Source organism: Vanessa tameamea, chromosome 9, assembly GCF_037043105.1.
Source record: "Vanessa tameamea isolate UH-Manoa-2023 chromosome 9, ilVanTame1 primary haplotype, whole genome shotgun sequence".
In the NCBI taxonomy this organism is placed as follows: domain Eukaryota; kingdom Metazoa; phylum Arthropoda; class Insecta; order Lepidoptera; family Nymphalidae; genus Vanessa; species Vanessa tameamea.
The window spans coordinates 11,407,003-11,426,553 of record NC_087317.1 but is presented as its reverse complement, the minus strand read 5'-3'; the positions used below and the strand labels follow the sequence as shown (position 1 = coordinate 11,426,553).

General features: G+C 30.6%; 1 protein-coding gene across 1 annotated transcript; it reads right to left on the bottom strand.

Moving 5' to 3' along the window:
- Window positions 1-1,978: 1,978 nt before the first annotated feature.
- On the bottom strand, window positions 1,979-9,752 carry LOC113396930 (protein cortex). The gene is made up of 9 exons (XM_064215827.1): window positions 9,619-9,752; window positions 6,473-6,592; window positions 5,267-5,453; window positions 4,085-4,245; window positions 3,608-3,756; window positions 3,036-3,246; window positions 2,593-2,791; window positions 2,341-2,484; window positions 1,979-2,201 (listed from the first exon to the last, which is right to left on the bottom strand). Exons 1-9 carry the CDS (start codon window positions 9,646-9,648, stop codon window positions 2,062-2,064), a joined length of 1,341 nt encoding a protein of 446 aa, XP_064071897.1. The 5' UTR covers window positions 9,649-9,752; the 3' UTR covers window positions 1,979-2,061.
- Window positions 9,753-19,551: the final 9,799 nt, after the last annotated feature.

The window sequence follows — 19,551 nt, the reverse complement described above, 5'->3', positions numbered from 1 at the left end:
ATTGATTGTTTATTTTTAATGAGTTATAATAGTTCAATAAATTTATGAATTGACGTAAGAATCAAGAGAATCTTTGTTACATAATTTGTCTCTGGGAAGATCGGGTTCTACTGTTTTACAAATTTGAATCGTAAAACTCTTAAAGTGTGTTGTGTGTTTATTGTGTGTGTATAAAATTCTATATTTTATATATTTTTTTGGAAATAAGATCAATGAGATTATTAAACTTTTCAATAAATATCAGCTTTGAATATATTTTAAATGAATTATCTTATTTCGTAAAAAAAACATTCATACGTTTTTTCATGAGGCCCTCTCGTCAGATTTTTACGCAAATTACTATTTTATTGGCTCGTTCAGGATGTCAATTTACGGCCTCAGGGCCTGTCCACTGGACCAACGAGACATGATTTCAGAATTTATTATTCCAAATCAAAATATGTTTCTAAATCAAGTCCTTCGATTAAAGCAAAAAAACAACGCAATTTACCCCATCTAATGATATTTTGTTGCTGTTCCGCCGCGACAATCTATCAAGATTAAATAATTTGTTCATCTGTTTTCGTGTCGAACATAAAACAATTCAGTTGCTGAATCATCTAATGATCAGATTAAGAAATCAACCAATAAATATTGCAATAGTAAACTGGTTATCAAAATCCGAACAGTTTTATCAGTCGATCAGTTCCGATGAGTCTTTGTCTCCGACCTTCTGTTTTATGATGCTAAATTGTGGCTTTGAAGATAAGAGCGTAGCACGAGCTGTGATTATCTTAGTTGAAATTATTGGGTCATAAGGAAAACGATTACATTCAAGTTTATTGACGATTTTCAATATCTAAAACATAAATTCTCATGTCTTTTGCATTCATACATTTATTAAATCTTTGGAATGACTACGAAATGATAGCATTTCGTTATATTCATGGAATATACTCGGATCACACTTTCGAAATATGTATATATACGGGTTATTCCAAAAATAAAATATTACATATAATTCGTTTTGTCCGTATAATTTGTTTTCTTTTTATTGTATTTTAATGCAAAAGTGATAAAACAACACATGACTTATAATATATATATAAAAAAAATCACACGTAAAAGAAACATTTCAATTTTGACGTTACAATTGGAGAGATACATTAAAATTCGATTTTGGCGCTCAAGGAATTAATACTGAAGCTGAGACCTGGTTACAAGCTATGTATAAGATGAATGTAAGATGAAACTAAAAGGTTAAGAGATGCGGATATCGCTGCGGGCGATTTGCTAGCTCGCATTCAATGTTTGTACGATCATGAATGGTGTTCGGACGGGTACAATAAGTGAATAAATTAGCCAAGCGTATTGCGATGTCCGTGGCACGAGGCTCTGACGATTCAATGAAGTTACGTATCTCGAAAGTATTACCTAGAATCTAGAAAACAACGTATGTACCTTCCTATTCAATGCGATCGTGCTATAAAATGTGAAATCTTTATCTACGACATGCTGATTATAATCAGACTATGGCAGAGTCGAGAAAGTCCAGCGGCAAGAACACGTTGGGGATCTTGTCTCGGCCTAAAACCCGGACGAACACAACTCAGTTTTGCATGTGTAAAATTTGTGTTATAATTCGTATTATATGATGGTATCTCTTCTCTGAACAGTAAAATTGATTTTCATAAAAATGTGTTAATTATTGGATTGAATTCTGCACAACAAAGCTAAATACTATTTATTGTTCAAAATGTGCAAGGGGTACTTTGCCAAATTTTTACCTGCGATCTTCGGTTAAGATTCTCGTATTCCATTTACTGGACCACCTCGGCTCTTAGACTAATAAAATTTTTATACATCTTTATACCATAATTTTAACTAATCTGTATTGGGTTCTGTTTTAGGTTTATGCAATAGCAAGCCAGGAGTAAATATACATTTTAGGTAAACTTGATTATGAAAATACATTCGTGCTAATAGAAACAATATTAAAAAAATGATCAAAAATTTATTGCCAACGAAATATAATTATATCGAAGTACACCCAGTTACTTCTCGACGGTATCACATGTTTCTTCACCTGAGGGAGTAGCCCTGCATCGCCTCGTCCAAGTAAACAGGGATTGCCGAAAAACGTTTACATTTAGTCTTCGTTTTTCTTTTGTCTTCCGGGAGAAAATTCCAGATTATCAAGTCTTCATCAGATGTCGCTGTCGCTGAAACAAACGTTAAAGGAAGTTATAAACGATACGAATCACTATTACAAAATATTAACTGTGTTGGCTTTAATATTTTCAGTACTACATCATTTAAATAAGAACAATGATTCATTGGAAAATTATTGGTATGTATTACCGAGTTTTGTTCCATCCGGACTAAAAACCATAGTCCTCACTCGGTCCAATCCACTACGACCCTCTCCCCACTGGTCCACCACGGTCTCAGGGTCACTCATCACAACCAACTGGGAACATGATTTCGGATGTAGTATTGCCCTATCTGGAATGTTAATAATTTTTATTTTTTTAGCTAACTGTACAAAAGTGAAGCGTTGCAATGTCGGATTATTTGTATAATATTTTTCCAATTTATTAAAAACTGTTATACCAGAATTCCACAAGCTGAGCACTAGTTCGCCAGTTCTTTGACTGAAGAGCATAGCGTCCAGACTGTACCGCTTGGGGCCAAGGGTCGTTTCCCGGACTTTTGAAGTCGGAGCATTCCATAAAGCAATTCTCGCTTGAAGGTCTGGTGTCACCGCTCCGACACCTAGTAACGCGCTTCGCCACGGGTGCCAAGTCATTGTCTGAAAATATGGAATTTATTTTGTTATCCGTTATAAATTATTTACACACATAAATGTCGATTTTTACATTATATAAGTGTAAATAATGTCTCATTTAATTTTTGTTTTGCAAAATGATAAATGAATTTATTTCTTATTTCAAATCTTTATCGGAAGAACTAAACATACTTCAAATAGTGTAACGATATACTGAAATACCAGGATAATTCGTTCTTAACTTTTTAAGATAAAACAAATATCGAACCCGTATCGTCCAATTAGAATCGAGACTCGAATATATCTCCAACGAGGGCCACGTCAGCAGCAGCACGACGGCGGAGCTGACCGCCGTGACGGCGGCGTAGCGCGCGTCCGGCGACACGCGCACGAGCAGGATCGCGGCGCGCACCGGCCGCCGCCAGCTGCAGAGCTTCGCGTCGCGGCTGTACGACACCACGCTACCCCAAGAGCAGCCACTACGAACAAGACAAGTTTCATTAATAACCGTTTATAGATGAATGTTCATCTATAAACATTATAGAAAAAATAATAATCTAAAAGAAATATTTGAAATGTTCGTCAAATAAACCATATATCTTGTGAGTAAAATTCGAAACAATTAAGTCTTGGCTGCGGTAGTGCCTCAGTTAGGCCAAAATTAACCACGAATAGCAAAGGATGTGGAATATCATTCCATTTTTAAAACTATTCCTCAAGATATTTTAAATTGTACATTGAGTTTTCAAAGTTTGAATAATAATATGTCTTAAATTTTAAGCCTGAAGAAAGCCCATATTTTTTTCGTTTACTCTTCGTTTTTACAAATTGATAACTTACGTTACAAAGGAATTCCCTGTTGGACTCCAGTCGACCGCAGTAATGGAGCAGTAATGGGTGCTGGTGTTCAGACAAGGACAGAGATTACTTGACACTTTTTTACTCAAAGTGTTGTCGTGAATCTCCACTGTATTCATATCGGTGCCGAGCTAAAATTTAATTACAACTTAACTAGCTGCCTGTCCCGTCTTCACCCGGGGTGCAGAGGTGTCGACTTATAAATACGGATATTTGTACTCGACGAATACATATATTTAATTATCTCGTTCAGCTAGTATAATAATAAGTATAATATCAATAGCAATAGTCTATTTATATATGAATATCCATATTCTTTAATTGATGTTATTTCGATTGAATATTGACTTACAATAAAGTTGGGTTTTACATTTCAAAAATTCACAGAATATTCGTAACTGTTGAAACAAATAAATAAATTTATTTCACGAGTGAATTTTAAGCTGTATTTATACTCACGGCTAGGAGTTCGCCACGAGGGTCGAACTTACAACACTGAATTTCATATTGCGTGAAGCCCTGACTGATGAGACTTTGACTCCTCCAGCTCCATTTATGATAATTCTTACCCAGGGCCGCAACCAGGATATTGTCGTTACTCCAATCGAGGAGTTCTGGAACTTAAATGGAAATATTTAAAAATATACCTGGTAAGTGATACAATACCGTGTTATTTATAACTATAAATGTTACGTTCACTTAAGCCATAAAAAGTGTGTAAAATATTATACGATATGGATGGTAGGCTAGTTCGATGGCTGATGTGAATGCTTGATGGTAATTTAAACCAATCGTGGCCTATTTTAGAATATACTTTATAAAGCGTAAAATTATTTTGTGTAATAATTCTCGTATATATTAATAGTGGTTAAATATATTAAGACTGTCTGCCCTTACATGTCTCAGAATTTTAAATAAGCACTTCTTCACAATGGCGCATTTGCATAATATTCATGATTGAGTATTACTGAGTAGTTGTTCAAAATTCAAATAGTTTTTTCGATTAATTGTAGTATGTGTGAAGTATTTTAAATAAAACGAGTGAATTATAAATTGCAATAAATTGTCAGACATTAAATATAAATTTAGTTTAGTCGGCCTTTCATAAGACGATTTTTCTGTGGAAGAAATATTTACGTAAATGAATAATTGGTTCATTTTAAATGCAGAATGTGTTTGTCAATTAAAAATTAGCGGTGAATTTCTCCGTCTACTAGGATTAACGTGAATTAATGTAATTATAAAGTTTTTTTTATGAAATTCTTATTCAATTAAATATATATGTTTGTAATTTTAATTACTGTTCGTGATCTATTTATTGATTTGCCTTTGAATGTATTTTTCATAACAGACAATGTGTTGTTAACACACAACTTGTACATTACATTTATTATTATTACATTTCATTACGTGATATGTTAATTAGCGTTCCAATTTGGACATAAAACGTGTATGAATGTATGAACGTTGATATTTAGAACCACTACATATCGGAGATCAGAAAATTAGTGCCAAGTAAAAAAGTGATGTAATGTAAGGCAAGCATCTTATTGTTCATATTAACTTAACTAACAGAGCTAACCAACTTAATTACGGAGTCCTAAATTAGCCCTAATATGTATGATACGTTAGAATACTCACAAGTAGCGTAACTGTAAGTGGGTAAGTCTAGGATACTATCTGCAGAGGAGAGGTAGCTCTTCTTCCGCGGTATGCAAGGCCATGGTCGGATCCATTGTTTGTGAATACCGTTCGATTCCTGCGGCTCGAGATTGAGCGCGTCGTCCAAGTAAATTGCGTATTTCTTCTGTTTTAAATGTTTCCCAAACTGTAAAATATATTAGTGTATAGAGATTGGTTGCGGTTGAACCACAGGCAGTGAAAGAACTTTGGGTATGGATTTATTGGATATGCATATTTCATTGTTAGTTTGAAGGCATATGATATGTACATATATGTATATTTCATTAAATGTATGCTAGATATCATTCCGGTTAAGATGATATTAATTGTTTTTCACCATAATTTTTCGCTGAGCCGAGATGGTCCAGTGGTTACGACTGGTGATCTTAACGGATAATTACAGGTTCATACCCAGACAAGCACCACTGAATTTTCATGTGTTAAATTTTTGTTTATAATAAAATTCGTGTTCGGTGGTGCAAGAAAACATCATGTGGAGATTTCCACATGTCATATGTCAACATGATTGCATATGTCTAATTACAATGAATTTCTACCACATGTGTATCCACCAACGTGCCCATGCCCCAATGGGCAACGTGATGTTTTACCTTCAACCGTCCCCTCAAAGAGAACGAAGGCCTTAGCCCAGCAGTGGGACATTTACAGGTTGTTTCCCTATGCCTTTATTTTTTTGGAAAGCTTTTTTCGTTGGAATCATTTATCGGTAGCTATACAAGTGGTACTATGTGGATGGATGTGCTTAACAAGCGAAACCCTAAACAAGCGTAAACTAAGATTCTGAGGTGGGCTGGTTCTTTTTGACTCTACTGGAATAACAAAGCATGATATTAAATGATTACTATTCTAATCAGTATAAAAAAGTGGCTATTGTAGTTCTCACAATTTCCGTGAGATGGCATTGTGTCTGTTTATTTTAAACAAGCACGGTGCAATATTGTGGAATAGTGTTATTCAAACGGTGAAAACTCACAATTTTTTCAAAAATATTATAATACAGTCTTTTTTAGCATAATTAAAATCTCAATTATAGTCTCAAATTTTATGTTATATAAATTAAAATCTATTGAGGATTTTAAGGATACCGCTGCGTGCAAGCAAGTTTTGCATCAAGCAGTTTAAAAAAACATGATTATTGATTACCCAAACATCGCTGTTCACAGTGCTATCACAACTGGCGTGCCAAGAGCGACGCCTCCGCGCCTCACCGAAAGAGTTGCGAGGCGCTACGAATCTGTCTACGCGATTACGCTGCGTATTCAACTGAAAATATATACATGACAATTTTGTATTTTCCATTTACAAGATTAAAAGCTGTTTATAAGGAAAAAAAATGAAATGTATTATATATGACAATAAAAGTGGACGAAGACGTAGATAAATAAAGGTATAGAATTAATTTAAAGTAAAACGTATGTCTTTGATTATTTTTCCAAAGCACATACTATCCAGTTAAAAATTATATAAAAAGGATTTCAGTTTTTGAAACGATCGAAGTAGTTTCCAATTTTAATTCAATAAAGTATACTTTAATTTTAATGGAACTGACCTATGTTGGACAAAATTCCCAAAATTAAATTAATTAAATTGATTTGATTTAATAATTAGTTGTAAGCGTATAAATTATAGCTCACGATAGGTAACTTAATATATAAATAGAATATTTTACTATAAATGGAGGAGAATGTTGTTGTTGTTCATTTTTTTTTATTGAAAAATACAGTAAATTTTATAAATAAAAAATATTTAACAATATTTGTAACAAAAGTTCCCAATGCAATTATTGGAAACTTAGAAACTTTAAATATTAGTAATTGATATTATTACAAACACTTATTTACATATATTGCATAGTACGAGGCGTAGACGCCATTACTAAAATTATCAAACGTTTAAAATTAAAAGAAAGATAGATAAAGAGAGAGAAATTAACAATGAAATTAAAAACTATTAATGTATTATTCAAAATAATTAATAATACCAATTATTTGCACTGCCATTACTTAAAATATTATGAATATAACTTGTTAAACTTACGTACACCCTATTGAGTATACTTCTTTAGAAAAAAAACAATTTAGTTTTGCTTGCAGGATCATATGTTTCCGTACGTCTAGTATTTATTGGCAGAAAATGGAAAAGTATTTTAGAGAGTGGTTAAGGCGAGTCAATAAGATTATGTATAATTTTTTTATGATAGTACTTGATCTCGTTGAGGTCGGTGATATCGGTGTAACAAAATAATTTTTACTATAAGTTGATGTTGTGATAAAGCGGATATGTAAATTTTATAGATGTGATTCATATACCGAGGATTAAAGACAGAAAAAGCATACTCTAAAATAGTTGCTTAACCCTTAAGAAGTCCTCAGCACTAAATCAAGCATTCGGTTATCCTTATAGCCAGATAACGTTTTTGATGAACACTAACAATACGCTATCAAGCATGGGATTTATAATGTCATGTCTCTTGTCCTGTCATTACTCTACTTCACCCTTCGCATTGGAACACAGCAACACGAATTATTGCTTTTTGTCGTTAAAATAACTGTCATGTGTGCCACCCCACTAGACGGCACGAAATGCATACCAGTTCTTCATAGACGAATGTTTAAAACAGCACGTCTTTTGGAACTTTAATGCATTTTTGCGTTACGTAAAGCTTACCGCCTAAATATAGAAATGTGATTACAATTTCGCACGGACTGTGATACGTATAAAAATACAATGGGTACAATATTTTGTGATGGAATTTGAATATAGGTTGAATTCATAAAAACATAAAAAAAAAATGTTCCATTGTATGTTTTATTACATACGTACATCATGCCGTTTATTTATTGTAATTCAACAATATCAACATATACGTACATCTTAACTATAAATAATACGCCGCCAATGTTTATGAACGGTGGTGACCACTTACCATCAGGGGGCCCATTTGCTCGCCCACCTACCAATTGTATAAAAAATATACACATATATATATATTTAATTTTTTCTCCATAAAAACCTATTAGTGTCACAAGAAAAGTATGGTTATTTCGTATGTAATGTCATAATCAACAACACCTAGTTATTATGAACAGTAAAATTAACGTCCATACATAATTCTTAGAACGAGCATGTACAAAATATTGTCAACAACAAGTTAGAATTTTTAAATTACACAGTCATTTTATTTTATTTTCGATATCAACCATTTAACCGAGACCCATTAGCGGTGTCTCAATAACTCATTGGCAAGCACAAGTGAATTATTAACAAAAGTTGCCGGATCAATATCGTGCAAGTGCTGTCGATTTTTTCATTTTATCTGTGTATAATTAAAAAAAAAAATGGTACCTAAATGTGTAAAAAGATATACTTAAATGATTTTATTGACCAATCTACAGTATATCAGCGTGGCGTATAGCCCATAGCTCTCGTCTTTTACCGTTTGAGACGTGGCGTTTCATTTGTATGAGGTTAAAAAAATGTTAATACCATACTATGAAGTTATTTAAATAATAAATTGTATTTCACCTGTATGCTAATATATTATTAAAGCGTTAAAATAAAACAGAAGGCTAGACTAACTCACATATCATCACTCTTTATGAGAATTTAGTACGATACTGAATACAAACCCATCTGATAAGACTTCTTAAAATAAAAATGAGTATAAAATAGTCAATTCATATGTTTTACGACGCAACACTTACTTTATGTTAACTTAACAGTACATATTTTTAGTAAGACGTCAAGTACTAAAACGTCAATAATATACATATTTAGTTCGTATTCGTTTAAGTTCTTTGAACTCTTGGTTTTAAATATTAATTTAGTGCAAATAAAATGTAAAGGTAGGAATAGAGAATACCAATTTATGGTTTTTGAAATCATGTTGGAAATTATAAAATCATGAATCTTGAATATTAATTATTTTATTTCATGGAATTTCGCTTGAGCAAAAAGCTGAGGGTGTGAGTTTGGTTATACATCATGATATTACAACAATCTATGAAGTAATTTCATTCCGCTTAAAACTTTTGCTCTTGTAATTTTGTATTAACAATAATTATAATAAAAATAATCATTTGTTAAACAATATTACATTTAGGATTGTTGTTATACGACATAATCGTTTTGTATTCAATTATTTTATTTTATTTAATCCGTCTAAACGTTAGAAAGTGAATGAGTGACAAATACTGACGTATTTGAATTTTAAAATAGTTCATAATAATAATGTAACCAAGTAATTATACACCTCTTTATCTTTAAATGATTGTAATCAAGTTACTTACTGTTTTTTTACCAAATATCGTTCTATCCATCACTTATTAGTATATAAACATTTGTGTTAAACTTAAAACAATTTCAATTTCTAGATTTTTGTATAAAACGAAATTTTTCAACAGTAATAGTTTCTCATTTATTTAAAGTCCATGAAATTCTATTTCGAACTACCCTCAATGAATATTTTTATTATGTATACAGATTATTATTTACTTTAGACACATTAAGATAATTTATTTATATACATATAATGTCTTTATTTTGCATAAGTAACCCGACATTTGAGAATTTTTTACGACAAATTTACTTTGTTTCGTTTTAGTTTTTTTATGTTGATTTTATTATTATTTCACTTCCGTTTCTTATAATAGTATTATATAATATGGAGGGTATATTACGAAATCAGCAATGTGTACCCATAATATGATTCATTGGTCAAATCGCTCCTGTCACAATTAGTGACAGTTACTGATATGAAATAAAGTTAATTATCTTTTATAATTTAATATAATTAATGTAGAAGTTTCGAAACAATTCCTGTCATTGATTATACACATAGATAAATACCCTAAGGTATCTTCCTTACAAAGGTATCTGCTACGTGCTCGTGAATAGTTTTGCTATTTACTTATATAAAATTAGTTTTAAGCATTTAATCATCATCGGTTGTTCCATTTATATATATAGAAAAAATATATATTTAATTATATTTTTGAACAAAAAACAAGTCAAAACATTATTTTCTTGATAACAACACACAGGAAAAAACAAAAAATGCTACTTTACAATTAGATGTAAAAATAAACATAAAACTGTCAAGTGCGAATCGGATTCTAATGAAGTAGGTTTAGTACAGTTGCGAAAAAAAACAAATTAAAATTATATGGTATTGAGTTAGATATATTTCAAAGAAAAATACGAATAACAATATAATAGAAAAAAAATCCTATCCGGCTATTGAAATGTGTGTCTTATAATCAAATCAAAACATACTTGTATTTTACATAATAACCTTTTTTATTTTATAAGCCGAATGATGCTGTTGAATTATATTTTCATATTTTCGCCCCTCACAAGAATTTCGTTTCAAAATCCTTCAAGTGGTTTAACAGCACGAAACTCAAAAAGTTATTATTTACCATACAATATATAATATACAATATACAAAGCGTAAAAATAAGTTAGTAATTAGTAAGGGGTTCGTTAATGTAAAATGAATAGTCAGTTATAGTCATCCTTACTATTTGTGTAAATTCCGCCCCTTTACTAATTAGTTTACTATTAATTATAAAGTTTAGTTTATCGTTATGACAACGCTTCTTATGAATCATTTGAACTACAAATAACGTTTCAAATAACTGCACGTAATACATGTTGAAAGAAAATTTCGTAAAAAAATAATTAATGAGTTACATTTACATATTCGTTATAAACAAAATACCTAATATAATGTGATCGTATTTTAAATATTTTAATTATATTTTAATATGCGGAATTTTAACGCACTTAATTCAACAAGAAACAAGTAAATGCATACTAGTTTTAGAATTTGAACATAATAGTTTTAGACATTTTAATTAAACGAACGTATTCTACGATTATTTATCTATATCTATAATTATTCACAAAGTCGTCGAATAACTCCTTCTGTATCTGTAACCCATACCAGGCTATTTAAAGATTTAGACTTGATTGGTTATCTTAATTTTTTCAATGAGTTTTTATTTTAAATAATGATAAAGAGACGTACATCAAATTTACGATTTTCAGTTTGTATATATTCCTATATTTGTGCTTGAGATATTGTCTTTGGCCAAATTTCATGATTCTAGTGCAACGGGAAGTTACCTAAAGATTTTGATACCCTTTGTGTAGACTTAGAGGTTTGTTTTTTAAAGCTCCAAGGAACTGTATACCTAAGCTTTTGGTATTCATTTCAACTTTCTACCTCTACGTTACTGAGAAAAGCGGTCTTGGCGGACGGAAAGACGGACAACGACTGGGACCTTATAAGGGTTCCTTTTTCGTTTAGAGGTACGGCACTCTAAAAATCATCAATCATTTATCATATTTTATATAAACAGGAGACCAAATTTACCTTATTCTGCTAATAATATATATATGATCAAAATGGTTAACACATTTAAAATTCAGTATGCGTCGCTTGTTATAATAATTTAATAAAAGTTTAGCAGAAAACTTGCCATGAATTACAGCATTTTTAAATTACAGATTTATTAAATCAGTTCAGCCCAATCGATTTATCTAAATATTTTTACACACATTGCGTAAATTTTGTTTTAAATTTGATCACGTGAATTTTAATCGAAGATTTTGTTCAAGCCTGTGCATGCACCTCCTTATTTACATGTGCTTAATTTGTGTTTATAATTTATACGATCACGCAACACTCCCAAGCATTAAGTTGTAAAGTGTTATGTGTATATTTCACTGTAAGAATTCTAGTGATAGATATTGGTTAATAAATATGTTTGTGGGTATATATATAACGTTTTAAAATTCTTACATGAATAAATCGCTATCCGTCATTGCGCAAAGTACTCAAGTATTGGCAATTAATGGCAATAAATTCCCTTCATATTCACGCGTATTAATTACTATCAAGTGTTCTTCGGCTCACTTCACAAAAATACACGAATAATAAATAGGTAATTTCTTTAGAAAATAACTTGCTGCTGGTTTAAATTTCAAATCGTCTCAATTCCATGTATAGTTACATACGAATATATCTTGTCACGAGTGGATTTACAATGAAATCAACCGTTGCAATATATCGTTAAAGATAATTCTATTTTCGCTATTCTAGTTTCGTTTGCTACTTTCAGAAACATTGCCGTACTGTATCGCTAGTTTGAATACTTGTGTTTTTATTATTATTATTGAGTACTGTTTTATTTAATTTTATGTATTTCTAGCTAAGAAAGGGTTTCTTGCTTCGCACGGGTAGATTAATGTGACATGTCACATTTTATATTTAAGAATAGAACTAATTATGAGCGAGATGAAACAATTTAATTAAGAAAATAAGTTATTATGTCTCTTAATACATACCTAATAACTTGTTAATATGAAATTATTTTCTGTTTAAAATGTAACCTATAAGAATATAAAAATATTTTTGAATTATTTCATATATTATATTTTTCAGTTTATAAAAGTCAATCAATCTGACAATTAACACAACAGTTAATTTAACAAGGGACAACAAATCAATTACAGTTTATTAAAATTCGAAAAGGCTAATTTTCATTGAAGTTTAAGTCGTAATTTTTAATTTAGGAAAAGTGTTCATGTTGCAGCTAATATCCGGCCCAGAAATGATATTTTGTCTACAGGAAAAAGCAAAATTTTAGTCTTACATTGATTTGATACATAAGATATATTTGAGCAAGTTTTTTTGTGAACTTTTTATAAACTACTATTAAATTCAAGAGAGATGGTTCTTCCTGCTTGGCCTTTTATGAGTCAAGCCGGATGGGGGCCTCGAGGCATGCCTCCGTGTCCGGACTTGTCCTCAACGGTAATTTCCGCTACCCTGTCAATACATTCTGACCCAATGAGTTAGGGTCAAATGACCCAGTGGTACAAGTCTATACAGTGGAAGTAGTATCAGGTAATTAGTGCACCGATTACTTGATAAAGCATATGACAGTTGTGTTATCTATGCTCGTGGCGCAATCACTAATCTTTTACCTAAAATGGCGTGTAACTGACGTATAAAAATGAAATACTTGAAAATCATTTTCTTAGCTTAATAGCTTTTACTTGTTGCTAACACAGCACAGATTATTTTGCCAATGTAATGCAGAATGGAGAAGACACGAAAAAGATTGATCGGTACGGTCTACTTGTCAATGCTCTTAGTAACTCACCTTTAACAGGAGATTTGATTGCTTGTTATTGATTTTTGGCGTTAATCAGACTTTCAGAAAGCAGGAGTGCACGTTAGAAATCATAGCCAAGCATTAATTCATCACATAAATATATACACGCAATATTTTTACTATCGCCGCGCAAAATTAGTTCTTATTATATACACAGCATAGATTAAAATCCGATATATAATTAACGGGCATAACGTTATTTTAACAGTAAATAATAAAATGCACCTTATTATCTAAGCAATAACGATCACAATTATATTACAACGTTTTCTATATATTTTCTTATATCGCTAATTACTAACATATTTCCAAGTAAAACTTCGCCCCGCCCAACAGTTTGCACCGCCTATTATCATGGCGTTATTTGTGGGAGAATTGGAATATTGTACCTCTGGGAATTTCGTACTATTGTAATTGTATTGAATCAATTACGAAAATTACTGTATTGTCTTGTAATTGTCAACGTGGGAATCATTATTGCGATAGTGTATTGTTCAATAATTTATACGCAAGATTTAAAAAAATATATTTTGTAGTTTAAAAAAACAACATTTGGCGATTTATTGGGTGTTCTCCACCTAGGTAGCAGTCTTCATGTACATTATGATAAATTCTTTGGGTACATAAATATATAAAGCTATCTTATTTAAAAGTGCTCCTAATGTCGTCCTATAAAAAAGTTTATTTTTTGTTTTACGCGAACAAGTGACGCGAAGAAGTCTTATAATTATTAAAAGTCTTTAATTTTTTTGTTGTTTAATTTAATAGGGATTGCTGCAGTCTTACTTGGTAGGTTTCACTATTTAAATTTGCTTCTATCAGAAACATCACGGTCTAGTCATTTCAAATTTGAAAGTGATAATACCTTTTAGTGGACTATATCATTTGAACCTAACACAGGTTCAAATTATATAGTTTTAGAACAAAAACAGCAATAAATATAGTCGCGTTCTACTCCTGTTTTTGATTTCTTAAATTGGCTAATGAAGATACCTTAATTTTTGAAACGTAAATGTTTTTAACTTGTGAGAATAGTTTATTCATAAAATTCGTAGTTCGTCCGTTGAAGAGTTTTTTAATCATTACGTTGAGCTGGTTCAAATAATGATTGTAGCAGGTTTTTTTGCATTGTTTACATTGTGAATTTCTTTGATATACCTTAACTTATACCTCCGACTGACCTGAGTTTTAGTATAAATATGGATTTAGACAAGCTGATAGCGAATAAGGTATTAAAAAATTTTGCATTAAGGCATTCAAAAGGGCAAGTTTTATTTTCAAGAATAATAAATTTATTCATCATTCTTTTAGTTCTTGCAATAAATATTGCAGTTAGAAATAAAGTTTCCCAAGAAGTTGTAGGTAATAAAAATATAGTATTTTTTAATTCAAATCGCTGTATCGTTTTGAAAAAAATGAGATGCTTCCAAATATGTATATTTCAATCAAAAAGTTTTTATATAATATATTTAATTAACAAAAATAAATGGTTGTTTTCTTCATGATATTAACGATTAAAAAAAAAACGGAAATTAATACTTGCAATATTACACGTTGCTATTCAATTCAAAGAGCTGATCGGAACATGAATTTGTTCTCATAGACAAACTAGCGATTTCATCAGGCTTCTCACGCGTGCAGTTTGTTAATAAAGCAAATGATATTATATAAATATGTTTTATATAGCACACAGGAATAGTGTAAATTTTACCAGCGAATATTTTTTTTAATATTGGATCATAGGTTCGGAAATTAACCTTTACATACAAACAAGCAAATGCTACCTGTTTATAATATTAGTATAGATAATATACAAATTATAAACAAACAAGAAACATAATACGAGTCATTTAATTGTAAATGAAAGATGCTATCTTTCTTTAAATTATTTGTTTTCATTAATCTTTTTATTCATATTGTTTGAATAACAGGAATAATTAAAACATGCACCATTTCTTTACATTTATATTGCAAGGCATTCGTTAAAACATTGACTATTATTTGACGTGAAAAAACGAATTGCAAAATAACAGTAAAAGATGACGTAGATTGATATCCTTGGTTAATTTCAGAATGAATTATCACTGAAAGTTTAATTTATAGAATAACTGTTAAAAACAACATTTGTTTTAATGTGTTATTTACGTGATACAAAACTTATCTACTTTTTTAAAATAATATTATTTTAAAATAGATTTCTCTTCTACGTAATTAGGTGTATAAAATGATCAATATTGTTTATATAATAGTTTTAGTACTACATATATTTGATAAGTTAATGTACTAAAAAGGGCGGATATGAAGTTTATACTATATATATATGTGGACTTTAACTAAGTATCGCAGAATCAAATACCTTCTGGTAAGTACCGTGAAGTTTTTATTTTGTACTTGACGGCGATGAAAAACTTCGTCAGGATAATAAAAACCAAATCTTATAAGTTAAGAGAGGAGATTATTATTATTACTATTATTATTTTAAAGTAATTAATGTATATAAGACTCAAACGAAAGCCATTAAAATGTGTTTATTTTCGTTCAATTGATTTAATCTCTCAAACGACGTATACGAAGTGGCAAACGCACGCTAGTTTTCAATTAAACGTATTTTAAGAAATAAGACCATTAATATACGTACATCAAAAATGTAGTAATTAAAAACGATCATAAATCAACAATAACTACATTGTTGTTGAATAATTTTAATGGTCGTTTGTAGATCAAAATTTATAAGAAAAAGAAAAGAAAAACAATGTTAAGAAAAGATAACTGATGTCTTGCCAATTATGACAATATTATAATATTTGTTACTTTCACTTCACTAGACTGCATTTTACCACATTAGCATAAAGATAGATAGATAGAAAGATAGACAGATAAACTAAAATTTAAAATCTTGACAATAGGTTTTTTTAAAACGTTTTAGTTTCAGGTTCTTTACCTTTTTCTTGAATAATTGACATAGTTTCAAAAACTGATATTTCTTCACATCGTACATATATTTCTATAAATATATTGTTGGACTTAGTGGTTAGACTTTCGCGGTCTTAGGTTTGAATCCATTTTTTGGACGCGTTGCGCCCCTCCCATTTCACCCCCCCTTTCACATGAGGCGGGGGTAATAAACTAACTATGCTAACGTGATGCCCAGATGGTCGGACAGCCTATGTGGCCCTCCAATCCTAGGGATACTGGGAAACCCCCTAGTTCCTACACACTGCGGCGCCTATATGGGCAGGAGGAGAAGGTTATAGCACTTCTTCGGCGGAGTGGGTTTGGAGCGCATCTCTGACTAGCACGCCTCGCTACCGAGTATAAGGTTTGAATTATGGCTCGAGCCAATACAAAGTTATTGAGTCTTCCTGGAGTTGGGTAACGGCCGTATTACACTCGGAAAGTACGAAAAGCGTTGCCTCTGCACCTGATCACTTTCTGTAAGGTTGAATTGTTATTCCATTTTAAATTGAAAGTGAGATTGAGCAAACAAAACAAAAAGTGTATAAGTAAAATATTAAAATTGATTGTCACTCATAGTAACCGTAAAGTTTACGGTGCCTACGATTTCTTAAGTAGAAGCTCAAATTAGTATCAACTTTTGCCGGGAAAACTTTTGTACGATACGCAAATTATTTATTAAAAATTTGACTAACCTAACCTTTAAGGATACTGATAGTGTAATAGCGTGCTTTCGGTAGTCAAAAATAAATGATGAAATTTGATAAAAATTAAAATATATGTAGAAATATACTTGAATATTCTGATTTTGGATCATAAAAGCTCATTATTGTTTTATTATATTAAAATTAAAAGTCAAAATTTTTAAGCTATATATCACGTGACCTTAGTGCGTAGAACACGAGTCGGCATGATGTAACGTCATATAGGCAAAAGCTGTCATTTCAATATCATCTGGCACTTTGATAAAAAAATCAAAATTCTGGAGTTTTAATGCTAGTATTTGTACACTACACACCAACGATTGTAATTCATTATTTTCCCATTATTTTTTTGTTTTTACCAATATTACGTCACCAAAACGACTGACAGTGTTCTTGTGGGAATAAAAAAGGTTTAAAATTTAATTATTATTTTTTAAATTAGTAGCATAATTATAAATTGCTACTAAATTATGAGTACATAAGTGCATACAATACATTAAAAACTAAGGTAAGTTAAAGTACCTAATAAATGTGGTTCCTGCTTTTGAACAAACAATAATATAAAATACAATTGAATTGAGATCCTTTTATTTAAGTCGGTTAAAATTTACTGTCGTTAGAATTTTTTTTTATAGTTGGCATAATTTATTATAGTTAAAATAAATACAAAAATAATTCCGATCAAAACTGCTTAGCCGCGCTATACCTGTACCAAGAGGCAGTTTACAGTACAGGCAGTGTGGCACGCGAAGACTAGTGATAGGTCCTTTTCATCATAATTTGAATAAACAAATAATAATTCAGTAATTAAAGACTTAAACTTTATAATTGCATAAGTATTTATTCGGTAATTATTATTATTATTATATATATACATAGTTTTGTAGAGATATCTTCAAGTTTGAAGTTTAATACTGTGCATTCAGCATGGTTTTTAATAAGTTTTTTTTTTCAAAAGTCATATAGTAATACATTTTTTTTATCAATACATTCTAAAGAAGGCAATCCGCTCGATTATGTAGTATTTACAGAAATAACTAACTCATTTTTATAGATGATACAGCGTTCAATTTACACTGAAATGTAGAAATATTTGAAAATATGCATTTTTAACAAATAATAATTTGTCAATATTAGTAATATTTATTAGGATATTTTTTTATAGATTCTATTAAAAATAGATTAAACTTTTATATAGTTTTTTTTGTTTAAGTAACTGATAAGTATTTGGTTCACATCCCTTTAAAGTCTCGTGAAAACAGCTAATCCGGCATAAACGCTCTTAACTGTTATGTCGTTGATGCTCAGTTGTTCAGAGTCAGCTGCCAGTTTTCAGTCTAAGATATTTTGTAGATGTTTAAAATTTGTGCAATATGAGTTACAGTAAGCAAGTTACATAAATTGAATTTGTGACAAAATTGCCCGAATACCGGCAAAGCTACAAAGTTCGTGCAAAATGTTTTTGTAAATTATACACACTTTACAGACCATAATAATTCGTTCTGTTTTATTATTATAGTACCTAATTTAAATTTACATCCTCTGATTTTCCTAATAACTAAGGTATAAGGTACACGTATTATGCCATATTATATTCAAAATATATTCCTAAATAATCTAACCACTGTAAATATTTTATTATGTCGCCCAAAAATCAGGAGCAGATCACCATTCCATTCCACCCCATTCTATTCATTCAGACCGCTGGTTGAATGGTGCCGTTTAAAAAAGTGGCTAACCCTATAATTAAAAAGTCTAATTTAACTAGATGTATGCGACAAAAACAGAGTGATAGCAACTATATAAATTATGAATAAAAAATATACAGGTTTTTTAATTCAATTGTCGTGCAACAGAATATTAATTCTTATAAAAATATGTATAACGGAACCGTTAAGCGAAATAGCGTAGGGCGTGCGGTACGACGTATTCCCGCTAGTCGATAGCCGACTGAATATGGGCGATAGAAATGTTTAGTGCAGAAGTATTTTAATTGATTTCTTATAAAATAACTTCGTCATAAAGTATAATCGATGTTGCAACAGATAACAATTTAATTTATTAAAAACACAATACAGTTAAAATAGAAGAAACCATATATTTTTCATAAATATATTATAATAGAAACATTATAAAAATCCATTAATCTTGAGATTTATTCTAAAATACATGTCGATGAAAATAAGTATTTTATGTATAATATGAAACAATGTAATTATTTTCTCCGCACAAATTAAATTATAAACAAGAAATACTTGCCTTTTAAGCGCAGGCGCAGGTTAGAAGCTATCAGTCAAGTTGCGTGCGCTTGGTAACTAAAGTCAGGATTCAGCCATCTGAGATGTGCAGCCAGATACACTTTTGTATTATTCGTAAT